This window comes from Prionailurus bengalensis, chromosome A2 (genome assembly GCF_016509475.1).
Source record: "Prionailurus bengalensis isolate Pbe53 chromosome A2, Fcat_Pben_1.1_paternal_pri, whole genome shotgun sequence".
Taxonomy (NCBI): domain Eukaryota; kingdom Metazoa; phylum Chordata; class Mammalia; order Carnivora; family Felidae; genus Prionailurus; species Prionailurus bengalensis.
This window is the reverse complement of record NC_057348.1, coordinates 23492807-23520356: the sequence shown is the minus strand read 5'-3', so window position 1 is coordinate 23520356 and position 27550 is coordinate 23492807. Positions and strand designations below refer to the sequence as shown.

At 42.7% G+C, this 27550-nt stretch overlaps 1 protein-coding gene across 3 annotated transcripts in view; it reads right to left on the bottom strand.

Annotated features, from left to right (window-relative positions):
- CACNA2D3 (calcium voltage-gated channel auxiliary subunit alpha2delta 3) overlaps positions 1 to 27550 on the bottom strand; it is an 860144-nt gene that overhangs the window by 43930 nt on the left and 788664 nt on the right. For all 3 annotated transcript variants that reach the window (XM_043587660.1, XM_043587659.1, XM_043587661.1), the window contains 4 exons: positions 22195 to 22270; positions 19516 to 19568; positions 17936 to 17991; positions 8646 to 8757 (listed from right to left, as the gene is read on the bottom strand). In XM_043587660.1, coding sequence (XP_043443595.1) covers positions 8646 to 8757; positions 17936 to 17991; positions 19516 to 19568; positions 22195 to 22270 — 297 coding nt within the window. The remainder of the gene's footprint in view (positions 1 to 8645; positions 8758 to 17935; positions 17992 to 19515; positions 19569 to 22194; positions 22271 to 27550) is intronic.

Here is a 27550-nt window from a genome sequence, read left to right as displayed (position 1 = left end):
TATTGCTGGCATTTTTCCCATCCCTCCTCACCTTCAGCTCTCTGTTCCAGCTTCCCTGAACTTCTAACAATCTGTGAACAGACTACAATTCCTCTTATCTACACATGGCTCTTCCCTCTGCCCGGATGTTCTTACCTACTGACTCCTTTGTATCCCGGTGGTCCGACAATAAATGCCACTGCTTCTAAGGAAGCCTGTCTTGACCACCCCAAGCCTCCCTTCTGTGCTTCCATGCGACATATACTCAATAATCCTAGCCCTAAGCATGGAGTGTTGACATTGCCTAGTTACCCATCTGTAAACTCCATGAGGGCAGGAATTGTGTGTGCCTCATTTGCTTCTGGTCCCCAACAATGTGGCCCAGTATCTAGGACAGAACCGACAATAAAGAAATGTACGCTGAAGTCCTGGGCTACATTTTTTCCCCCTAAGGCCTTATATTGTTCTCTAAGCGGATTCCTTAGAAACTCCCCTCAAGGTCATTAATACGTCAGCCCTCCTATCTTATGAACTGATTGCCATCTCCCAAGTTAGACGTGAGAAACAAGTAAAAGCAATCACTGACATTAGAATTCAAGACAGTGGTTGTCATATGGTAAAAAGGAGGCTGCACCCAGCAGGGGCAGGAAGAGGTCCTCCAAGGGGCTTGCAATGTTCATTCACTTCTCAGCCTGAGTGCTGTTTAAGTTAATTAATCTGGTTTGTACACTTTTCTGTATGTGCTACACATCAATAAAAAGTTTACTAAAAAAGAAAGGGAAAGCACAAGTCCCCATTCTGGTCCCTCAGAGAGAGAGAGAGAGAGAGAGAGAGAGAGAGAGAGAAAGAGAGAGAGAGAGAGAGAGAGAGATCTTTCTTAAGCAGGCTTCATGCCCAGCACAGAGCCCAAGACAGCGCTTGAACTCACCACCCTGGATCAAGACCTGAGCCAAAACCAAGAGTCAGATGCTTAACAGACTGAGCCGCCCAGGTGCCCCTACTTTAATCTTAATCAAACTGCATTTGTATTTTTGGCTTTTAATTACAAGTCAATAAGGAAAAACATTGCTTGCCTTAGCAATCATCTATCTTGGTTCTATTTGTTTTCTCATTTAGAATGGAAATGAGAAACCTAAGTTAGTGCACTAAATCTGATTGCCTATCATGCACTAAGAGATGCTGGCCGCCAACTGAATCTGGAGTTAACAACTACTAAGAATATAATATCCCTCTGGTCAAAAAGGTTTGTAGTCATTATAAAGCCAGTGGAGTCTACTTCACAGAGCCACAGTGCCGTGACTTGTCAATAATCCTTACTTAAGTCATACATGAACTCTGGCCATCAGAGGTGTATATATGTTGTACCTTTTACTACAGGAATTCTACAGTAGTGAAGTGATGTTAGACTATAAAAAGGAAACCCCACATTTTAACAGAATAGGTAACGGGGGTTAAAATCTTTGCATACAGTTAGTATAGCATTATGCTAGTATTAAATGTGGCCGTTTATTGAGAACTTACTCTGTCCCAGGCACCATGCTAAATTTACAACATAAATTTTCTCACTTAATTCTTTAAAAAAATGTTTTTGTAATGTTTATTCTTTCTTGAGAGACAGAGACAGAGCGTGAGTAGGGAAGGAGCAGACAGAGAGGGAGACACAGAATCGGAAACAGGGTCCAGGCTCAGAGCTGTCAGCATAGAGCCCGACGCAGGGCTCTAACTCACTGACTGTGAGATCATGACCTGAGCCAAAGTCAGATGCTCAAGTTACTAAGCCACCAAGGTGCCTCTTCCCACTTAATTCTTATAAGCCTATGATATGCTTACTATTACTATCCCCCAAATTACCCAGGAAGAAGCTGAGTTTCAGAGAGTTTAGGTTTTTGCTCAAGGTCACACAGCGAGTGATTGCGGGAGTTAGGACTCACACTCTGAGCTCCCTGATTCCACAGCTCCTGTGCTAAACTGCTCTATGTCCAGGGTTTCTTGTGGTGGTCCGAACAGTGAACTGGAACATGGTGGATTAAGCCAATATGGAAGCCATTCTATTTTAAACACAGAGACATGCTGTATGAAACAGTTAAACAATACAAGCATGTTTAAATACAAAAGAATTTACAAGACAAGATACCAAAGGCCAATTTGTACATTTGTAACTAAGTATAAAAAAGCTGATAATCTGGTACTTCTGAGGTCTGAACAGGAAAAACAATATTAGGATGAGAAATCAAACTTTAAGCCGAAACTACATGCTGCCTAGGAAAAATATTTACTGTAATTATATGATGCAGAAACTCCTAAACACAAAAACTTACGTAACGAGAATTCACAGGCAGTCAATACTAACAGGATGTGTGATTAAAGTCCAACTGTAAATCTACTGTGAAGGGAGACTCGAGCTCTATTCTGTTCCCACAAAAATAATAATTAATAGTAACAATCAGTCCATGGTCAAAGACGACAGAATACATGAGCAAATTTTCTACCAGGAAAGAAAGAAGACACAAGCGACAAGGAAATTGGTGCCCTGCCCCCAACACCTAATTTAAAGTGCAAAAACAAACTTAAAAAGTCTTTATAATTAGGTACAGAAAATTCAAGAATAAGACTCTTAAGTCTTATTAAAAATACACAGATATTTTAAAGTTCACTTTCTTAGTGACTTTAAAGCATGTGAGAATGCAGTTTAAAAGAAACAAATAAAACATCAAGAAGTAAGGAGAAAGACATCCACATCAAAAACTCAATGGACTCTAAGCAGTGGACTAGACACAATCAGAAGGAAATCATGAACTGAAGTTTAAGGAAATTACTCAGAATGAAGTATTTAAGCACACAGAAGTAAATTACTATCTAGACACATGGTGGTGAAACTTCGGAATATCAAAGAGAAGCCCTTTAGAAGCCCTCTGAGGGGGGAAACACCAGAACACCTATAGAGGTGCAAAGCTAACACTCAGGACACAATGGAACAGTATCTTTAAAATATTTCAATTTAGATAGCATGGAGTTAAATGATCACTGCAGAATATATAGCACATAAAGCATTTCAGACAAAGAATGAGATAATTTACCACTCCTAGATCATTCCTGAAAGGAATTTCTAAAGTACTGTAAAACAAGAAGCTATGGTTTTTAAAAAACAGGGAGTAAACAAATTGGTAAACATCTCATTTACTACAGGCAATAATAACAACATATTTGGTGGGTTAAAAACACAATATAGTTAAAATGTTAGGAAATATCACAAGAAAGGGATGGGAGTTAATCCAAGTTAGAGATTTAAGAGTTTGTTCTGGAGGAGGGAAGAGATCCTGAAATATGTACCAAGGTTATGGATAAATATCACAAGAAAAGAGTGTGTAACTTACATGCCAGTAAGGGAAAAATGGAATAGAGAAAACTCAATAGATCCAAATAAAGGTGAAACAAGAAAGAGAGAGAAAGAAAAAAGAAAGAAAGATAAAGAAAGGAAGGAAGGAAGAGGAAGAAAGGAGGGAAGAGGAAGGAAGGAAGGAAGGAAGGAAGGAAGGAAGGAAGGAAGGAATAAAGACAAAGAAAGAAAGACAAAGGAAGGAAGGAAAAAAAGAAAAGAAAGAAAGAAAGAAAATGCATGGGGATAGAAAGCCTATAAAATGATGGTAGAAACAAATTCAAACTTAGCAGGAAGTACAACAAATCATAATATTAAATTTCCAATAGTAGAGATAATAAAAATGCCAAATCCAGCTCTATTCTATTTATAGGACAACATCCTAATGCAAAAGGACAAAAAAGAAAGAAAGAAAGAAAGAAAGAGGGGAGTGGGAAAGAAGGAAGGGAAGTTGCAAATGGAGGGAAGGGAGAAAACATGCCTAGGAAATATTACCAAACAAAGAAACACTGTACTTGTGCTATTAGCAAACAAAATAGACATTACTTTCCCATAGAGTGGGTGATCACATAGTGATCATAGCAATGATTTACCAGTCTTGAACAGGGATGTCCATGATAATAGCCTCCAAATATAGCCTCCAAATATAAAAAGCAAAGTAAAATGAATGACATGAAGGAGAGTAAAAATCCATAAGCCTGGGGAGAGCCTGATATCTAAAATAGAACAACAACAGTTTTGAAGCACAGTTAACACACTTGACCCAATGGATCTATATTAATCCCTTTCCTGAGCTATCAGAGAATGAAACTTGCTTTCAAAAACACGAGGACAAGTGCTAGAAATCAAAGCAAGTCTCTGCACAGACTGAAAACCATGTGTTATACAGACTGCAATGTCATTTAATCAGAGATCAATAAAAAAAGATAGTTTCAAAACCCATATATTAGGAAATCTTAAAACGCTATTTAAAAATTTACAGATCAAAAACATGGTACATATTAGAAAATTATCCCAGCTGAATAATGAAAGCCCTATATAAACTGAAATGCAGAGAGAAATTATATATATATATATATTATATGTATATGAATGGAGCTGCAAAAGCTACACATCAAACACAATATGATAGAAAATTAAAAAAAAAACAGAATAAATCCCAAAAACACAGAAGAAGGATAACAACACAGATAAGAAGCAAATAAATGAAATAGAAAGTCAAAGAAACAATAGAGAAAATCTAACAAGCTAGATGATAGTTCTTTGAAAAGAGAAAAAAAGCAAACATCTCTATTAGTAAGAAGAGGGAGGGAGCAAAGGAAGGAAGAAATGATGCAGGAGGGAGTTAGGGAGGGAGGGAGAGAGACAGAGGGAGAGGGTGGAAGGAAGAGAGAGGAAGAGGGAGATAGAAAGGGAAGGAGAGGGAGGGAAAGTGAAAGAGAAAGAGGGAGAGGGAGGGAGGTGGATGGAGAGAGGGGAAAGGAGGGGAGGAGGAAAGGAGGGGGGAAGGAGGGGGTGTTGAGAAGAGGAGCTGTGGGGGGGTGTAAGAGAGAAGAGAAGGGAAGGGAGAGAGACTGATTTAAAAGGGCAAAATCACAAATACGGCAGCATTTTTAATCAAAAAAGAACACTATTAACAAATGCATGCAATAAACGTGAAGAGTGGTATGAAATAGGCAATTTTCTAAGAAATATAATTACCAAAATTGTTTCAAGAAGAAACAGAAATTCCAAAGAGATAGCTAAGCACTGAAGAAACTAATTCAGTAGTTGAAAATTTACTCACACAGAAAAGCAATCAAAAAACCTATCAGTCGTTCGTAGTTTTATGGGTAAATTTTACCAAACCTAAAAGAAGCAGATAATTTAATCTTACACAAAATGTTTAAGATCCGAGTAATTTTGTGACAATAAGATGACCTTAATAGCAAAGCCTAATGACAGTATATGAAAGGAAAAGTATAACCCAATCTTCTTTTTGAGCACAGATGCAAAAGATTCATATGACATGAACAAATGGACCTAGCAAGATAGTTTTTGTTTTTGTTTTTTGTAATCATGCCCATGAAAGACCACCCTGGGAAAGAAAGCATGTTTTCACACTAGATAAGCCATCTACCATTGAAGATACTATAGGGGTGCCTGGGTGGCTCAGTTGGTTAAGCATCAGACTTTTGACTTCTGCTCAGGTCATGATTTCACCATTGTGAGATTGAGCCCCATGTTGGAGTCTACCTGGAATTCTCTCTCTCCCTTTCTTTCTTTCCCTGCTTCACTCATGCTCTCTTTCTCAAAATAAATAAATAAACATAAAAACGATATTTATAGTATATACTGATATATTTCACAGTTTAATTTTTTAAAACATTTTTATTATTGTAACTCAACATCTTAAAATTATTTTAGTAATGGATGTAGAAAAATGTTTTGATAAAATTAACATCCATTCTTTTTTTTTTTTAATTTATTTATTTTTGAGAGAGAGAGAAACAGAGTATGAGCAGGGGATGTAGAGAGAGAGAGGGAGGGAGACACAGAATCTGAAACAGGCTCCAGGCTCTGAGCTGTCAGCACAGAGCCTGATGCGGGGCTCAAACCCACAAACCATGAGATCATGACCTGAGCCGAAGTCAGATGCTTAATCAACTGAGCCACCCAGGTGCCCCAACCTCCATTAAAGTTCCAAACAATAGCAATGAGAGCAACAAACACCGTGGAAGAGGTTTTCTTTAACTTAATAAATGGTTAACTACCAAAAATCTAAAGCAATTCAGGAAATGGATAACCGTTATGGTTGCATAACATTGCAAACATATTTAATGCTCTTGGACTGTGCACTTAAAAACAGTTACAATGGGGGTGCCTGGCTGGCTCAGTCAGGGGAGCATGGGACTCTTCATCTTAGGCTGGTGAGTTCAATCCCCACATGGCTACAGACATCACTTAACAAACAAAGAAACTTAAAAAGAAAATCACCATCAAAATCTCTTTAACAGTTACAATGGTAAGTTTAATAGTATCAATATTTTACTACAATCTAGAAAACCCAATAGCATACCATATGATATTACTTACATGTGGAATCCAAAAAATAAATCAACAAAACAAAACAAAACTCATAGATGAAGAGAACAGATTGGTGGTTGCCAGAGGGAAAGGGGGTAGAGGGGGATGAAATGGGTGCAGGGAATCGAGAAGTATGAACTTTCAGCACTAAAAGAAGTAAGTCATGAGGATGTAATGTACATCATGGGGAATACAATCAATGACATTGTATTAACTTTGTAAGGTGACATATGGGGGCTAGCTTTATTGTGGTGACTATTTCATAATGTTTACACATGCTGAATCACTAGGTAGTACACCTGAAACTAATATGATATTGTGAGTTATACCTCAATAAAAAAAAAAAACCATAGCAAACATCATAGTTAACATGGAATTATTAGAAGAAATTCCTTTTAATTTTTTTAATGTTTATTTTTATTTTTGACAGAGAGACAGAGCATGAGCAGGGGAGGGGCAGAGAGAGAGGGAGACACAGAATCCGAAGCAGGCTCCAGGCTCTGAGCTGTCAGCACAGAGCCCGACGCAGGGCTCGAACTCACACTGCGAGATCATGACCTGAGCTGAAGTTGGACGCTCACCCAACTGAGCCACCCAGGTGCCCCAAGAAGAAATTCCTTTAATTGAGGAACAAGATACAGTTGTCTACTTTCACTGCTTCTAGTCAACAATCCTAGTTATTTCTAGGCAACAAAACAGTAAGTATGGAGGTTAGAAAGGAACATTTTCACAAATGATGTTAGTGTGTATGAAAAAAAAGTCCAAGAGAAGCCACACACAAACTGTTAAATCTAAAAGAGCATTTAGCAAATGGATACAAGATATTCAACATACAGAAATCAGTGATGTTCTCATATTCTAGCAATTACCAATTAGAAAAGGTAGTTTTAAATGTATGCCATTTCTGCTGGAAGGGAAAACTGTAAGCTTTCAAATTATAAATCTAACATAAAATTATAAAACTGTATTAGAAGACCTGTAACTAAGGAGACATACTTAGTTTATAAAAGTTCTAAGATTATAAAAGATAGCAATTATCTTCAAATTAATCTATAACTCACAATTTTAATCAAAATCATAGCATAATTCATAGAAATTAACAAGCTGATTACAAAATTAATATGAAAAAGTAAAGAGACAAGAAGAGCCAAGACAACTTAGAAGACTATATGGAAAAGGTATTTGTTCTCTTAAATATCAAGTCATACTATAAGCTATAATAATTAAAGAGATATGGTGTTGGCATCATTACTGACAAATCATAAAACCTAGAAACAGATCTGTGTAGAACTAATCCTATGACACAGGTGCCATAATAAATCAATTAGGAAAAAAAAAAAAAAAGACCATTCAGTAAGTAGTGCCGGTCAACTATATTGAAAAAGATGAAATTAGACACTGCCTTATGCCACACACACAAATAAATTCCAGAGGGATTCAAGTCCTAAATGTGAAAATCAACACCTTAAAGTGTTCAGAATCAAAATACATGAGAACACCATTATGATAGGAGGGCAGTGGCTAATTTCTTAAGGCACAAAACACACAGATCATAGAACAGAAGAATAAATTAGACATGAAAATAAAAGTAAAAGAAAATGTCTATGCATCTAAAGACATTATAAAAAGTGAAGAGTCGATGAAGGAAAAGGAAAACACACATATAAAGCATACAACTGCAAAGAAATTGTATCCAAAACATATGACACCCAAATCAGTAAGAAAAGATTCACCACCCAATAGACAACTGCCGACAGGAATGAAGGGGTAAGAAACTCAGATGATCAATAAAACCATTAAAAAAGGCCCAAACTCAGTAGCAATCAGGGAAACGCCTAGTAAGCTACCAAATTTCGTTCCCCATACATCAGATTCTGGTGAATCCTGAAGATTTCGTGCCTTCAGGAAAGACATCTAAGGATCTTTTTCCAATAGATAGCCGAAATGGACAAATGTCACCATCAGGACTTTTTACAACCAATGACAAACCTGACTAAAAATCGTATATATTCTAGGATGCATCCGCAAGCACTCTGAATGCTTCCCAGATTCTAAATGATCTCTCTAACAAAGCCAAATGATGTTTCCTCCAAGCTGGTGGAAACGCTTCCTCACACAAGAGGGCAGCCATGTTTCCATCTCTCGCTGTGATCCTGACCACGCCATTCACACTGGCCCATCTGGGAGAGCTCTACACTGAGGAGAAAGGAGGCGGGAGGCTTACTTAGAGCAGTCTTCACAAGCAATGTTCCCTGAGGTTTCCTTGATGGTGCGCTCAGAGACAAACGCTGGATACTCTGTATCACAAGGTTCCAGGGTCTGCTTCAATTTCTGGGCTGCAGGGATAGGGGGGAAAAAGAAAAAGATGAAGAACACAGGCACAGGCTTTATTGTGACTGGCAGCCTACAGTAACTCAGAACACAGTTCCGCTTCTGCTGCGCTGTGATTTTTCTAGGCACAGCATAATGCATTATTTTCTAATTAGTCAAGTGATTTCATCTGCCAAGCAACTCTATAAGCTGTAATTCCTCAAGCAGTGTGTTGGCTTCATCCACTATCATTTATGCATCACTAGAATACTTTCTGGGACAACATCAGTCAACGGGTCTCTGCCTTCAGACGTACTTGAACTTAGCAACAACACATATGTATATCTGAATAAATGTATAAAATACAAGTTACACCATATTATTCAGGGTGAGACAAAGGTCATGATGCAATTGTGTGGTTTTATTACAGAAACAAAATTGAAACATGGAATAGTAAAATACGTAATGTCTTTGAACCACAGCCATGAACCTAATCCTACTATTATGAAGTTCCTTGTCCAGTAATATAGCACTAGATAAGCCTGGTACATAGATGAGCACACAGTAGGCACTTGGTAAAGTCTCCATGGTTGGTAAAATAATAAACAAGTTATGTCCAGTGGGCACGTTCCAAAACCTCTTTAAGTTTCCTTTTTTTTTTTCAATGTGCGAATTGGGGAAAATATAGTTTCTCTATCAGTGAGTGATGTGAGAAGTACATGAAACAATATATGTTGCGTACTTAGTACAGTACCTGGAACTTAATGGGTGCTGAGTAAGTATCAGTGAATGATAATAAATACTAACAACAGTAATAGTAATAAGAATAACACTAGCATTCTAGTGAAGCCATTGTAACATTAAAATGATAAGGATGCTAGATACTAGAACATAGCAGTTAAGGTGAAGACTCTGAAGTCAGAGGAGTTTGGAGTACAAATGCCTGCTCCAATGCTCCCAGCTAATCCTCCATATCCTCATCTATAAAATGGAAATGCTGATAGTACAGGTTCTTGTCACTCATTAACATCTTACCAGTAGAATGCTCCAATAACCAATAGTTTGGAAACCAAAAGTTTCCAATAACCAAACTTTGTGCACAGTTTTTGGCTGATGTCTATACAGAAATATAAACACATATTTATAAATATCTAGAATATATAATTTATGTTTTCAACTCCAAAACTCAGTAAGATTTTAACAAAATGATGTGTTGACAAAGTCTCAAGTTGTATTCCAACGACGGTTGGATGTCAGAAGCACGGGTACATGTTTTGTGGAGTGTCTATGTGGAGGCAGCTGCACTAAGCAAGGCATCAAAGGATTACTAAATGCTAAATGAGCATTTGGTAACCACTAGCTATTTGTTGGGTGACCAGGAAGCCGCATTCCAGGCATGTATATCCTAACGTGATTCTTTTTCTTATATAGGCTTTTCACTGAGCTTTAATTATTTTGAGGAAATTGACTGGGGGCTTGGGGTTGAAGCATAATGCGTTGTAATTTTTCTTTTTTTTTTCTTTAATTTTTTTAAATGTTTATTTATTTTTGAGAGAGACGGGCAGAGAGGCAGAGCGCGAGCAGGGGAGGGGCAGAGAGAGAGGGAGACACAGAATCTCAACCAGGCTCCAGGCTCTGAGCTGTCAGCACAGAGCCTGACACGGGGCTCGAATTCATGGACTGTGAGATCATGACCTGAGTCAAAGTCGGACGTTTAACCGACTAAGCCACCCAGGCACCCCGTAATTTTTCTCATCTAAAACAAAATGAAGTAGATTAAATCAGCTTGTTTATGTAAAATATGTAATTTCTAGAAACTGGTCACTGATATGAAGACAAAATGCCCATATAACTCACTGAGTTGTTCTGAGTAATAATCCGACTATAAAGCAGGTACAGCTCTCAACCGAGGGATACACGTACACACTTCCACAAATATGCACGCGCATACACACACACACAGCCTTCACGAAATGCTGGCTGCTAGAGAGTGTTCCTATCTACATACCAGGAGTTGGACTAATTACATAGTAACTAAGGGCACAAATCAGGGGTCGTGAATCTTGCCACTGCTGTGTGACATCAGGTGAGTTTAATCTCTATACCTTAGCGTTCTCATCTGTAAAATGGGAATAAGAACACCAACCTCGTGTGGTTGTTTGGGGATCAGATGAATTAATACATGGGAAGTGGCTGGCACAAGGTGAGGCCTATTTAAGTGAACGTGCTGACTGCCACAGGACAGCATGTTATTAGATGGAATCCTCAGAAACTGATGGCCTTTTTGAACCATTGCTTTTTGGTTAGAAAGGGCCGATGGCTACCTTCCCGATGTCTGGCTCCACTGCCAGTACAGCACTGGCAAGTGTCACGCTCCCAAAGGCGGAGGTCCGTCCCCTGTGCCCTGCGGTGCTAGCTGATAGCAAGTGTCATCACGTGCTTGCTGGATAAATGAGTAATTCTCCTAAATGGTGCTTTTCAGGCAATCAGACAAAGGAGATGTAAGCGTCTCAGGCCCGCATGACAAACTGCCTGCCTTCAGGTGGGAAGGCAAGGTCAGTTTAGGTGGCCAGTGCCCAACAGCAACAACAAAGAGAGGCACCTGGTGGGAACGTCATTCACTTCCAAGTTCCCTTTCAGTGCCTCTGATTTCCTCAGGAGAACATCTTTGACGGTAGGGAGGTTTCCCCACCTTCCTCTCATTTTCATTTTCTTTCATTTAATCTCCCCCCCCCCTTTTTTTTAACCTAGGAAGGCCACACATAAAGCACAGAGATATGGCTACACTTTCCTGACGCTTTTTATTTTCACGATTCTTATGTTTACAATTGATTCCTTTGTATAGCAAAGGATAGTGACTTTTGATTTGGGGAAACTTCCTTTTAATGCTTAAATTGTTTGAATTTCAAAAGGTAAGGCCATTAAAACGAAAGAAAGTAAAAAAAAGAAAACAGCACAGATGATAAGAGGCGATAGCACCCATATGCAGATGGCATACGATCACTGAATGACGGTAACGGCCATGTTTATTAAGAAAGTACTCCATGCCAGATGCTGTTCTGCTTTACATGTTTTAATCTGTTTAACAGTAAAACATGACAAAAAAAAAATAAACTATAAGGTAGGAACAATTGTTTTCTCTGTTTTGCAGATTAGTGAAAGGAGGAGAGAATTGCATAAATCGCCCCAATTCATCCAATGAGTGTGTGAGTGGGTGAGCCAAAATTTGAACTTGGGCTGTCTGCCTCCAGCACACATATATTTAACTGCTCTGTGAAGTTTGGCCAATGAAAGAAAGGAAGAAGGTCTGTGGGGCGGGCTGAGATGGGCAGCACACATGATTTAACTAAGCCCAATAATTGCACCATCTCTAATTGTAATTGTCTGGGCCCAGTTACAATGGAATGAGTCCAGCGCTCTCAATGGTGAGGCTCATTTGGCTCTGATCCTTCCTGGAGATGAAATTCTTGTTCCCTTGACAATTGTAGGGCACCCATACTGATGCCCTACATTGAATCCATGTGCAACACAACTACAGACTGGCTGGAAGTTGCTTGATGTGCTTTTGGGAAATGTGCGAATGATCATATAAAACCATGGCCATATTTAATCTAAATAAGATGGTTTACTACGAAGACCTTCCTTTGTCTGGAGTGTTATGGACACCACATATATTTGCCAGTCACTACCATTTATCTATGGAATTTTGAACCAATAGCTAAGGCTGCCAGTAATCTAACGGGCGCTGTTTTAGCCATTAGGTATTTAAAACTCATTAGCTTACAAAGGCAAAGGTAGAAGCAGTCATGAAGCTCAGCTAGACTGATTCCTTATTTTGCAGAAAACCGGGGTTCAAGAGAGCAGACATAGCTTGCCTTGAGCCCCACAGAAAGTGACTCACCATGACCATCATTTACTTAAACACTGAACACCGCCAGCAATGGGGCACCTGGGTGGCTCAGTTAAGCGTCCGACTTCAGCTCAGGTCATGATCTCAAGGTTCATGAGTTTGAGCCCCGCGTCGGGCTCTGTGCTGACAGCTCGGAGCCTGGAGCTTGCTTCAGATTCTGTGTCTCCCTCTCTCTCTGTTCCTCCCCCGTTTGTACTCTCTCTCTCTCTCTCAAAAACAAATAAACATTAAAAAATTAAAAAAAAAATCACCACCAGCACGTTCACAGCCAATACTCAGTAAGCACTTGCTACACCCCAAACACCATGCTGGGCCCCTCGCGTGGAATTGGTCCTCACCACCAATTCGGAAGGTCTGGGGCTCTCCTGTTCTACAAAATGAAGAAACTGTAGTCTAGAGAAATAAAGTCACACCGCCGTGAGTCAGGGAGCCCAGATCTGCTTCTGCATGGTCACGGCCCGGAGCGTCCCTTCCGTGCTGTCACACCGCTCGACGTCCCATCCGGCCAGGACCGGCTGGCTCCAGCTGGAGCCATGACCTACCACTCACTCACAATGCAGCACCCAATGGAGCATCCACACAATTGAATTTCTTTAATTTTCCCTTAGCAACAAATGTCCCTGATGAGAATAACTGACTTGGGTTCACAGTAATTATGGACAGACAACTGGGAATGAATAGAGTTGCCATTTGAAAAGCTCTCCTCGTCTTTTGTCTCTGTGAATGCACCCCCATTCACACTCGGTGCCAGCAAGCTCCATTCTCTCTGTGCAACTTCGCCAAAATGATACCTTTGTGATAATCAAGCAGAAATGGGCTTCCACAGTCCCCTTCATTAAGGAAATGAAGCAGATAAACAGTGTAATTATGGATTCCATTTTTAGCTAAACAAAGATGTATGTCTCAGCACAGGGTCTTTGTCTAGTGAGGGAGTGGTAAATTTAGAATGAAGAAACCTTGCAACTCAGTATTTCTGTGAAGCTTGAAACTTTTCTCTCCTTACGCTGGGTCTCACATTTACATTTGTATTTGACAAAGATCTCCAGCAGCCCCGAGGACCAGTTCATTCACCCGCTTTGATTCCATTTCTTCATCTATAAAATGGAAAACGTCAGCCACGTCCAGCAGAGGGCTATAGGCCTGGACGAGACAGTTCATGTGCTTCACACAGGGGTTCAAGGAAGGCGGGCTGCCTTGCTCGCTGTCACCTAGCTGAGCCCTTGGTTTAGGTCTGAGCCCACCGTGACCCAGTAGCTGTCTGACTGAGGGAGCTCAGGAAGGTTTAGTGACAAATTCCAGAGGTCTCCACCGCTCAGGAATGCTGAAGGGGTCTGAAGATCATCTAGTGCCAGGACTCTGGAGATGGAAAAGCACTACACTGTACATGGGCCCACCGTGTGGTGACGATAGAATCATGTGGCAAGGTCTTTCCAATATCTGGGGGAAGGTCTCACGGTGCAGCACAGGGTGACATGACTTGGAAATACCTATGAAAGAACTTGTAGAAAAGCTTCTAAAACAGAAAATGGAGAACTGAGGCATCACATAAGTCCTGTTTGCTAACATTTTGCCCACTGTTGGTCCTGGTACAGGGGGAGCAGGGGAGAGGGGGTGTGGAATTTCAGAATGGGAAACTGCATACATTTCTGTAAGCATCATGAGTGCAAAGACCACATCCTCTTCCTTATTCTTCATCCCCTACCCCTCTACCCTTCAGTCTACACCGGGGTTTTGCAGCAGTGGCACTGATAATACTCTGAATAGGATGATTCTTTGTTGCCAGGGACTACGCATCGTGGGATGTTCAGCACTATCCCTGGCTTCTACCCACTACATGTCAGCAGTATCCCCGCTCACCCCCACTTGTGATAACCAAAAATGCCTCCGAACATTGCAGTGACTCCTGAGAGAAAAAACTCCCCCTCCCCAGGTTGAAAACCAGTGGTCTAAGCAAGGATCACAGTGACTAGCACACAACAGAAATTCTAAAACTGACCGTCAAATCTGAAGGACCAGAACAAGAGCATGGGCAGGGCCTGTGGCAGCAGGTCACCGGGAAGGGGAGCAGGCTGCGGTCAGAATGGGGGCCATGGTGATGCAGGCTGGCATGAAGAAGTGGGGCATCCTCACGCTCACCATGGAAGCTCCTTAGAGAAGGTGGGCAGGCACCCGGTTGTGAAGAGGGCGCCAGGAAGCAAACCCCGAAGACAACTGGCCACTGCCCTCAGCACTGAACGCACCCCGGAGAGCGAGCCGCGGTCTCAGCCAAAACAGCCGCCATCGCCCCACACGGGAGCACCACCCACCATGTGTGGAGCACTCTGCTGTGTGCCAGGTCTGCCCGTGGGCTTTGTGTGCACCAACCAACCCATCATTGTCTGTGCTGACCTGCCGGGACACCGGAACCCAGAGAGACTGTGCAACCTGCTCAGAACTAAGCAGCTAGCAGGCAGCAGGGGAAGGCTGCCTGATCCCCGACCAGAGCACTTCACCTGGGCAGAACCGCCACGCTCTGGCCTCCCGGAGCCAAGCAGAGGGGACTTGTCCCCGGGAACTGGTGGTGCTGTGAGGGCAGCTCTTTGACCCACTTGTGATCCATTCTCTTGGCCTCTACTGATCTTCCTTCTTCCGTTTCTCTCTTTTAATCTCATTTTACTTTTTTCACTCCTAATAGTAAAATTGTGGAAAAACTAGTGGAATAAGAAGAGTAAACAGAAAAAAAGATAGCAAGTGCCCTTTTAGCAGGTCCCTTCCCAGCCCTCATTCTCAAATCTGGTGCAATTTTAAACAAAAGCAGGTTCACGCTATAGGTAACATTTCCTTTGGGGGACATAATAGTCTTCTCTTCCTAATTCATATTTTGTTCTGTGCTTACTGAGTCCCCACTGGCTGCTCATCCTATTTATTTAACTCCCTATAGGGGCGCCTGGGTGGCGCAGTCGGTTAAGCGTCCGACTTCGGACAGGTCACGATCTCGCGGTCCGGGAGTTCGAGCCCCGCGTCGGGCTCTGGGCTGATGGCTCAGAGCCTGGAGCCTGTTTCGGATTCTGTGTCTCCCTCTCTCTCTGACCCTCCCCCATTCATGCTCTGTCTCTCTCTGTCTCAAAAATAAATAAATGTTAAGAAAATAAATAGGGGCGCCTGCGTGGCGCAGTCAGTTAAGCGTCCGACTTCAGCCAGGTCACGATCTCGCGGTCCGGGAGTTCGAGCCCCGCGTCGGGCTCTGGGCTGATGGCTCAGAGCCTGGAGCCTGTTTCCGATTCTGTGTCTCCCTCTCTCTCTGCCCCTCCCCTGTTCATGCTCTGTCTCTCTCTGTCCCAAAAACAAATAAACGTTGAAAAAAAAATAATATTTAACTCCCTATGCCCCTGTTCCCTCCATCATTGGATGCTTGTCTGGGGTACACACTGTTTAGCATATTGTTTATCTTGGTATGTTACTTAATTTCATGAGCAGTTTCGATCTTAAAAAGTTTTCAGAAGCGGAATCTTGGTAAAGGTTCTCTCTGCCTCTCTGTGGATGGGCTGTCATTTATTTTGAAACATCCTTATTGTTCACCTTTAAAGAGTTACCTGTATTTGCAATCATCACTTTCTTAGTGATGCTCATCCTGTCATACCATCCTTTGTTCCCACCCCAGTTTATTTCCTCAGGCTAGATCTCTAGAGGCGAGGTTATGGACATGCAAAGCAGGTACCAACCCAACAAGAAGGGGCAAGTATGGAGCCCACACACTGAGGGTCACCAGGACAGCGTGTGCATGCGTGTGTGAGAAAACAGGGCACAAAGGTGTTGTTCCACTGGGCTGTCAGCTTCTGAGAACAGGGTCAACCCCAAACACGTTTGGGTCAGGTACACTGTAATCAGAGCCCATCGAGTGCAGCTGGACGCGTGCACCTCTCTGCAGAGGTTGCCCCATGTCATCCTCTAACAAGAAACTCGGGAGGTCCTGGATTTAGGACACATGGTCCTATTTGTAAGTCACAAAGCTACGATGACAGTGGCTAGACCGGTCATCCCCGGCAAAGGAAAGATTTGCCAGGGTATTCAGTAAGTAACCCGTGGCATTGAGCACCTACTATGTACTGAGCACCAGTTAGGTGCTAAGGGATACTGATGCCATCCAGAAACTCTGGTTTAGCGTGAAACAAATTGGGACAAGAATGGTGCAGAAACGCTGGGGAAGTGTGTGAGCTGACCGGGACGAAAACAGGATGGAAATGCTACTAACTCTTCCTGGAAGAACTGAGGGAATCCTCACCGACTGGTGTCTCAGGGGATGGGGGAGGAGATGTCAGCACCTGGGGAAGGCTGCTGCATTACTAATCTACCTCTGTGAAAAAGACAGATCATTAAAATAATAATAATGATAATGATAATAATGGCAGTAGTCTAGCCTAATTCTGGTTCCTTGCATCCCAGGGAGGAAAACAGACATGAATGAATGCACACAGGAAAGGAAGAGCAGAGCATATCTGGGAAACAGCAAGTGCCTGAGCAGGTGGGGCGGATGGCTGTGAGACGGCCCTCATTAAAGAGCACGGGTTTTGTAGGGCCCGGGGACTTGACTGTTTATCCCTGTGGTCAACACTATCTGCACTGTCTTCATAGTTAATTACAGCTACCTGTTTTGAGTCACCACGCTCAGCAGATAGCACGATTTATCATTAAGCACACACACATACACACACACACGTGATAGGAGATAAATATTATTATGTCTCCCATTTTGCTTAATGTAGGGAAACTGAGTCTTGAAGACATCAGCTAACTTGCCAAAGGCTAACCTCAGAACCACGACTCAAATCCACCTTGCTCTAATTCCACAACTCACACCTCTACAAGAGTTTCCATGAATTATCAAATCGCTGAAGGCTTTTGAGTGGGGAGGCTATGACTAGATTTGTATTTTACGAGGCTAATTGTAGCAAACAAACAAAAAACTAGAGTGGTTATCCATTCGCTGAGACTGAAAAAGGCAATGTGTCTCCCTTAGATTCTGAGCACTGCTCGCAAGCTTTTTGAAGAATTCACACGTGCAGTGTTTGACTGCAAAGTCTTAGTGAAGGAAACAGGTCAGAGTGCACATTCAACACGGGAGGAATGAAACCCGTGGCATTTTTGTCAGGCTAGATGGTGCTGCGGTCAGCACAAAGGGTGCCTTTCGCTGACTGAGCTGAAAAATCATCACTGGGTCCCGGGTGGTTTATGTGAGCACATCCTTGATGACAAGTGGCCAGTGACCCCAAGGCTTATCAAGTTGAGCTGGGAAACAAGAACGGGCTGCTACTTACCTGTGGCTGTCATATCTGAGTGCCACCAGCTGCAGAGGTTAAATTCCACCAGAAACCTGAACAGGTAATGCAAAAACCCAGTGTTACTCAGTCATCTGCCCCAGACAGAACGGTGGCATTGCTCCCCTCATTTGAAAGAGGAACATCATTACCCGAAGCTATCAGTATGGTTGGTTCTGTTACTACCGAGTTTTCACTGGGCTTTCTCTTCCTTGGGAAAGGCCATTTTATCACCAATGCTGGCCCAACACTGAAAGCGGGTTTACCTAGACTTAATAACTCGTTGAGAAATATCCCGCTTGTAGGCAGAAACAGTTTTCCAGTTATAGTGTGAGTCTATAGTAAAAAATCAACTCCGAAGGGCTTCCTCTGCCTTGGTGCAGAAATACAAATAGCATATTCTCTACCGATACTATGATCTGCTATAATAAAGGAAGCTTTCAAAATTTATACTGCAATGCAAACTTGTTCAGCCCTGTGTGTGTGTGTGTGTGTGTGTGTGTGTGTGTTTGAGTGTGTGTAGGCATAAATGGAACAAACTTCTCTTTATGAAATTACACCACAATACAACTTCAGAAAAAAAAAATCAAAATCTCTCAACTGCTAGTACAAAGAAATGCAAAAGTAATATAAACCATCCTCCAAGTGAATAGAGATAGATCAAAATTCCATCATTTCTTTTCAGGCTCATGGCTACTACCTACAGCAACTCACAGTCCATCAAAATCTCACTATTCTCTGTTACTGTTGTTCTCTGCCTCTTAGATACATAACAGAAGTGAATTTGAATTTGTAATGTTGTTAAATTAATATGGGCTACAATAAAGCGATAAAGACAATGGCTGTTCATCAAATGGTAAGAAATCTGCCTCCAATCCTCAGAAAGTGGAGCCTTAATGGGGAAAATAAGAATCTGAGGGTCGGATACAGCTTGAACAATCTGGTTTCCATGCTCATCCATGGAATTCTCCCTTTTCTGGAACACAGTGCTTCTGTCATGTGTCCAATACCTCTTCTGGGAGTCAAGGCTTTCATCTTTGAGCCATTTCAATCTGACCTAAGTAAGTCACAGATGCATCCAGCATCCTCCAAATAGGAACACAGTTTGGCAGGGTAAACAATTAATTCACACCTGAGCAAAGCCCCCACCCCCTGGATCATGACTGCACAAAACCCCTGTCCGGGACAAGCCCCCCCTCTTCTGCACATGCCAGCACATCCAAAGGAGCACAGTGGACAGCCCCAGCAATTTGTTCTTCTGACCACAGCCCACCCAGGCTGCATTAAAAACAGCCAGACATCTATGTTAAATTTAACACTAACCACAATAAATAAATTTGGTTTGTATATTACAAGCTGTTAGTCTGCTAAACAATGACATAACGGCATAAGCAGTGACCATGAATAACTTAAAGATAATTTTTTGGTCTCAGCTTTCAATACTTGGAGATATTCAATGAGGTTATCTCAGAGTATTCTGAATCCAATGCTAGTTGAAAACACGGAACAGTCTTCCACTTCGCTTTATAATACAAAAGACAAGCAATATTACTTTTAAAAATGCAGCAAGTTATACTTACAAGACAAGTTCTGTCATTATCCATTTTACTGCAGCAAGGAAGGCATGATAAGGCTGAAGAGAAGAATTCAGTACATTGAAAACAATGCATCACATATGAAATGTGTAGTTTAACTTAAGGCTTTACATAAAGACAATGTTATTCTTCTAGAGAGATTGATATCATGTTAAAAAACAGTGAAGCTCTAGCTAAAAGAAGAAAATGGTTGGATACTGTATCCTAAAACTAACATTTTAAAACTTTGAACTCCCCTGTAGTGAGATGTGATTTACAAGTAAAATAAACATGATCTAATATAGGGGTTATCTCTGGGAGGAAAAAGGAAGTTCAGCAAATGATGTTTAAACCTTTACCCTCCAGGGGCTAATATTTTGCAGCCTGATGCTGAAGGGCTCAAGTCATATAACTAATTTCAAATGGTAATTCACAGATCTGCCTCTCAGAAAGGTGATTCCCTGTTCTCCATCACTGGATGTCATTCACTGAAACCAGCAAAAGTTGCATATACTTCATTTTCATGTTGCCCATGAGTTATGTAGGGTTTAAGCTGCCTTTTCTCACACATACATATTTGGACTTGAAAAAAAATGACAACCATATAAACATGTGATTTTATCCTTGCCGAAAATCCCCTGCAACTCTCTAAAGGACAGCAACGACAGCCCAATCTTTATTTGAGAATATTTTAATTTAAACAAGCAGTTGTATTGTTTACTCGGTGATATTTTCTATGTGGATAATTCAATTTCCTGAATTCTGGAAAATACCAGGCCCCCGTCTCAGTTGGTTCTCTGAATCTACATGTGCCAGATATTTGATTAGTGGGTGCACTTTGAGAGGCAATGACGCTGGCAAAGCCCTTGCCCCAGAGGGCAGGTCCAGAGAAATCTCGGAACCTTTCGTGGTTGCGTTCAGGTGTCAGAGAATTGAAATGACAAATCCTGCTTTCTGAAGTTATGGCTGTTTAATCCTACCCTCTGAGCATTTGGACAGTAAAGACTACAACTAGGAATGGGGGAATTATCCAGCTTTAAGTGAAACAAAAACCGACTTGCATACCTCTAACCATTTTTTTGAAACTTCCCTATTTCAAGCCAGTAAGTAAATGAACAAAACAACAGTAATGACAGTCTACTGGGTTATTCTCAGCCCACAGGGATTTCAGACTGGATCTCTCGCTCTAATTTAATTGAGCATGTCAACATCATTCGGTGAATCACAGGGCTCTCAGGATTAGGGTCAGATAAGGATGTAAACTATTAACTATTTCCTAAAACTAAATGCAACTTGCTGTCCTATGGCTTTGTTATATTTCTTACTGCTTGAAAAACAACCATCTTTTTTCAAAAAGACCCTGGTGGTCAGGCCCTGGGATAGTTCTGTGCCTTTGTACCTGCTGGGATGGGTAGTGACATTTCTGCAGTCCTTGGGTCCCTGGGAGGAGGGACTGAATAGAGGGATTAGGGAGGCTCTGGAGGTGGGGGGGGGGGGCAGCTCCCCCAGGGGCCAGGGGGAAGAGCACTCAAGCATTCTGTGCCAGAAGCTGGCTCTATGTATGGGCACACAAAGGGATTATGTAAATACAGGATTAAAAATTTAAATGGCACATTATCATTCAGAAGGGTAAAGCCATTGAGCTTTTAAGCCTAATGATGAAAACATATCTTGGGAACATTTTAGGTCTAGAAATAGTCCTGCTAAAGCTAGTGAAGTTGGATTTGGAAAGACATGTTGATTCTCACTAAAAAGTGGTATTTTTTTCAAAGCATTCAACTTTCAGTTCCTAGTTGCCTCTCAGAAATTTTCCAGCTCCAAATCATTTCTTACTCCCTCAGTGTAGGAGAACTGTGTTAAATACTGGGCTTTTAAATAATCCCCTTGCAAGATCTTACAGCTGCAAATGAGAAGGTGTGTGTTTATATCCTAAAAACCAAAATGGCTCATAAATTTTGTGTTTCAAACCAGATTTTAGGTTCATTTTTGGAATTTACAAAATGATAACATGTGAAGCTTCTATTTATACACATAGGTCGGGTTATATTGAAGTATCCTGTAACTGGTTTTTTTTTTTTTCCCCTGTGTTTTCAGGTGATGGGTGGCCAAACTTACATTGCTTGTACATCGTAAATTATATTTTCTAACTGGGAGCAAATTGTAACGGTTAATTTCTGGCAGTGTGAAAGCCTGATTCTAGTGATACAACAGCTATATTGATTGGTTCTCAACTGTGACACCACTGATGGAACCAGCTCCAGCAAAAGTGACAAGGAAGCACACCAGCATCCTGATTAGGGTAGAGGATCTATGATCGGAATGTGAATTTATCCACAGGCTCCTCCTAGGTCTCTTCCAGACCAAAGGGAAGATTTCTGCTAAACCAAACTAAATTCTCATTCATATGGGAGAGAATCCACAAACCTTCTCCTCTTTTCTAGCCATCAAAAGGGAGTTGCTGCATTCATTCATCAGTGACTTCAGACCTGCTTGTCATTCATATAATCAATGGGTTTGGGTTTGAATGGAAGTGGTTCTTCTTCACCAGTAAAATCAGGAAGCAGTTTAAAACATTCATGGTTTTGCAAAAAGATGAACTTGATTACCCCAAAGATAAAGACCTGCTCGCACACAGAGACAGATACAAACGTGCCACTGTTTTGTGGGTGACCACACTGTACTTACATCCAGTAGCCCGCTGGCACTGTCACTGCTGTCCTTGTTGGCCCTGCACATGGCTTGATAGTCATACAGGGTAATTCTGTAGGAGAGAACAGAAAGGAGGGTCACTAAATGGGAAGCTGTGTGTGAACCAGCGCGGTGAACTCACCACACCACCATCAAGTGCAGCAGTGACAAACACAAATAAATACAGGCCTGAAACAGATGACAAATCAGGAACATGCAAAGTCTAGGACTGGAGACACAGGCACATCACACTTGGAACTTGAAGAGGAAGGGAGTAAAGGTAGTGGGGTTGAGGGGAGGAGACAGGGATGAGATGAAACAGTCATTTTGGTTTAAACAAGCTTGATCTGCTTGGACTAGGATACTCCAGAGGGACGATGCTGTTCTGAACTGGATTCTGGGCCCTGAAGGGAACCCACTTGGGCCATGTGTCCAGGATTGAGGAAGGCTGGGAAGGACCACTTTGAGTTCAGAATTGGCAGGATCCTCTGACTCTCTTAAGCACTAGGAAACATCCCTGGACCAAGATAAGCACAGCACTTTGACAGCTAGTTGGAAACTAGTTGGCTCCTTGGTTGTAATCCCCACCACTCTCCACTGCCACCACTATACCACCGATTGTATTTTTGCTTTGGAAACAGTGCCATTTATGAAACAAGAAAATGGATTTTTTTTGTTCAATTGGTGATGAAAGGACAGCTCTCACTCCCAGTTATGACCTTAACTGCCAAGATATTTCACTCTATAATTGTTCCAGACATTTTAATTCCTCATCAATAACTTTACAAAGAAAGGAGAATGGCACTTTCTGGTAGCAAGTTAAAGGTTCTAGATGGAGCAAACACCTTATCCCACAAGCGACATGCCTTCTCTCCTCCTACCAGCTCCCCTTCCCACTACTCTGGTATCCCAAAAAAGAGACACTTAAGGTCCAGCCTGAATTACATAACAGCTGCCAGGTGACATGTTAACACTGCAATACAGAACTTCTAAATGGCTGCAAGGGATGCTCCCTGCAGGAATTCCTTTCTAGAATAATACAATGCTAACCATGGAGCGTACTTAATGCTAGGCTGGGGACGGGCCCTAGAATAGAAGTTTCATGCAGCAGGACTGTTGCTGGCGCAGGGCACTAGCCCAGCACCCAGCATGGAGAAGGCATTCACTTTCAAAAGGGCGAATGCATGAATGATTGTCTGATTGCATGAATCTTGAAGAGATGCCATCACAACTAGATAGAAGAGGTCAAGTTCAAACTAAGAGGAAAAAGCTTCCTCCTCTAGACAATAAGCTGGAAGCATCATACAGACAGATTAACAAAGAACCATCTACGGACACCAAGTAGAAGACCAGCCATGTGCGATCAAATCAATATGGAAACCAGCTCCTGACCAGCATCACATAGGTGTCTTGGGTAGCAGAGTCCAAGAGGGCACCAGTGGTCAACACAATCTCCCAGCAATCTCCCCAAAGCCTGTCCCTCATCAAAACATTTCTTGCAGTCTTGCTCACTGTCCTCTGGCTATTTTCTTTACAGCAGATGCCAGAAGAAACTGTGTTTATTGAGACAGGAATGAAGCCCATGAACCAGCCAAGCACCTGGCTCAGGGAAGTCCCCAAACAACCCTGATGCTGCCCCAGCCACAGAATCACCTGCAGACCACAATGGACAATTGCATTCAGTCCCTGACTGCCCCACTATGCCAAAGTCCACACCTCATCTGCAGGATTTCTGCAGGTGTCCCTGAAAGGGCTTTCTAGGACTTGGCAAGAATTATCATTGGCTTCATCCTTTTTATACCACTCAACTCCGTCTCTATAGCTAGAACTCAGGCCAGAGCATGGTGAGAGGCAGCATGGGTTGAGTGGAACGTGCCTGTGTGTGGAGTCTTGTAGACAGACACACAGCATGGCCTTGGTTTGCAAGGTTAGTTTCCAGGTGCCATTATCCAGGGTGTAATCTGAGCAAGATGCTAACCTTCTTCTGAGGCCTCATTTTCTCACTTATAAAATGACTCACAAAGATGTTCTGAGATTTAAATAATCAGACATGTGGAAATATACTGAAATATACTATGTAGTATGCTAGATTTGTTATGATCCTTACGACAAAAGGCCTTATTTTGTTCTTTGTTGGAGTTTGGGATCTTTTAAAAATTTTTTTTAATGTTTATTTATTTTTGAGAGAGAGACAGAGCGTCAGCGGGGTCGGCGCAGACAGAGAGGGAGACCCAGAATCTGAAGCAGGCTCCAGGCTCCAAGCTGTCACCACAGAGCCTGATGTGGGGCTTGAACTCATGAACCATGAGATCATGTCCTGAGCTGAAGCTGGACACTTAACCAACTGAGCTACCCAGGGGCCCCTGGAGTTTGGGATCTTAAAGCTATGTTATTCCCAAGGGCTCAAGCGATTGGCAGTGTGGCATAATGGTTAAAACATCAGCTTTGAAGTCAACATCTGAGTTCAAATCCTAACTCGGTCGCTTATTACAATGTTGTTTCATCTTGTTTCGCTCTCTCGGTGCCTCAGTCTCATCTGTAAAATGGTGAGAAAAATGGCTATCCTATGGGTTGGTTGTGGAATTAAATGAGATGATAGACACAGTGCGATCAGCCCAGTGTCTGGTACAGAAGAAGCATTCAACAGAAGGCAGGGCTGCAGCTGCTGTTATAATTTATTAGTCTGGTTTTCATTGCCATGATTAATTAATGGGGGTGGTGTTTAAAGCAATGGGAATTGACTCAGGCTTTACCCAGCGGGTTAGATGGGTAGGCCTCCGGATTTTCTTAGCTCATTGGCACACACGAGGCAGCATAAAACTCACACTTCATCCTGCAGTACAAGACACCTTCTGGTGGCGTACTGGGGTTATCGAGGGATGATGTGGGAACTTCTGTCTGTGGGCCTTACAGCTGAGGACCATCATAACAACAGCTGATGTCTACGGAACTCTACTTAGCAACCATGAGCAAGGTACTCTTGGAAGCACGTTCCTACCAGACAGATTCTAATCATCCCCATTTCACAGAGGGCCAAACCAAGCCTCTGCTAGCCTAAGTAATGCGCCCAAGTTCACACACCTAACAAATGGCAGAGCCAGAATTAGACGGGGGTCAGGCTGAGTCCCCTTCATTCTGCCTTCTGCTCAGTAGCAGTGACTAGAATTCAGCCTGGTGCCCTCTCCCAGTCTCACTGGAATGTCACAGAAAATGCTGCCCAAGATAAGGTCTCAGGACCAAAGTCCAGAATCAACTTTCTTTTTTTTTAATTTTTTTTTTCAACGTTTATTTATTTTTGGGACAGAGAGAGACAGAGCATGAACGGGGGAGGGGCAGAGAGAGAGGGAGACACAGAATCGGAAACAGGCTCCAGGCTCTGAGCCATCAGCCCAGAGCCCGACACGGGGCTCGAACTCACGGACCGCGAGATCGTGACCTGGCTGAAGTCGGATGCTTAACCGACTGCGCCACCCAGGCGCCCCCAGAATCAACTTTCAAGTCAAGCTGAGAGACTGTCTGGGGTCATCAGGCCAGGGCACACCAGCTGGCTGCGTTAGCGAGAGCCCCCGTGGTAACCACCCTCACAGGAAGCTCGGGATTCTCCTGGGATCATTTTCAAAGGCTCTGGTTTACTCGGTGAGGCCAAACTCAATTGCCGTGGGGCGGCCTCCAGGCCAGAGATCCTGCCTTTCATTTCACAAGGAAGCTTTCCTGATCCGAGTGCCATTGAGGAGGTTACAAAACAAGCCTTCCCTGTCTTCTCCACGCTTAGACAGCTTTAACTAGATGTTGCAGAAAGAGAGACTTCCAGATTATTACCCTTTTTGAAGTGATTTTGTTAGTTTTAAATAACTCCATTTTGTGGCTACCTGTATCCTGTTTGGCTGATTAGAGCTAAAGAACATGATAATTGCCTGCTTTCATTCGGCTCTAAAATAAGCCCCGAGCATTGTGCCCAGCCGAGACCGTCCTGCAGTGCTGCGTTCGCAGTTTATTCTTATTACAGATGGCATGCTTTGGTCCCCACGACACCCCCATGCAGGCTGCCCTGGGAGCTTATCATTAGCATCTCTGTGGCCCTGACGGGTCTCTCTGAGACTCTGATGGAAGGCAGAAGCAGTCTCTGAAGAAGAAACTCAAACTGATACAAAGAAAACCTAGACAGCCTGTGTGCCCCTGTGCACTGTAGGGCCGTGGATGACAGGCCCGTGACATGGGGACTTGTTGAAAGCTATTTTGCTGATTCTGCTCCTTTCCAAGGAGACAAAGATCACAACCAAGAAAAATATTTCTTCTAAGAATTACAAGTTTCCATTTCAGGGACGCCTAGGTGGCTCAGTCAGTTAAGCGTCCGACTTCAGCTCAGGTCATGATCTCACCGTTCATGGGTTCGAGCCCTGCACCGGGCTCTGTGCTGACAGCTCAGAGCCTGGAGCCTGCTTCGGATTCTGTGTCTCCCTCTCTCTCTGCCCCTGCCCTGCTTAAACTCTGTCTCTGTCTCTCAAAAAGTGAGTAAACGTTAAAAAAAAAAAAAAAAGTTTCCATTTCAAAGGCATAAGCACAGTTAATTTAGACTTGTTAGTAACTGTAGGGACCAGCATTTATTAAACACCTACTGTGTGCCCATGAGGCCGGGTTCTTTACCTGTGATGGTTCATAGCATTAGCTCTGGCTACACTATCTGCCTAAACACCAATCCTGAAACAGCTGAATGTTTGCAAATACAGCCCTAAAAACAGGACAGGGAGGCATTCGACATAGACGCTCACTGTATTTACGCAATTTTGAATCTAAAAGTGTAAGAAGCAAAGTGAGTGACTCGCTAGGGCAACATGTAAAAATACGTATTCTTTGTTGAACCATAAAGGGTGGTCTCGGGCAGCTTCCAACTTGCAAGTGACAGGGCACGGAGCAGAGACACAGGGCACGGAACAAGGCCACTGTCGCCACGGGAAGCCTTACTCGTTCTTACATCTCAGAAAACCAAGAGAGTGGAAAGCTCAATCTGTCGATCTGAGTGTTAACAGAAGGTTCAAGACGTGCTGTCCCTCCCCTCCTTTTCACGCTGGTGGCCGTGTCTTCCCACAGCAACTTCCTACAGAGACTGCACTGCTCCCCAAAGCCAGCCCAGCACACGGAACACAGCAGAGGCGCGGAACCTACATGACCCTGGCCCTACCGCTTTTGAGCCCCTGGCTGGAAATCACTGACACATCGAGTTAATGAGCACCCGTCATTAGCAGAGAATAAGCACCAGGTGGCCACACCAGCCAGGAGCCCAGCCCACAGGACGCTGGGGCCACCAGAGTCCAGGGCAGAACCCTGAGAAGCGAGCCTCCTTCATCCGATAGAT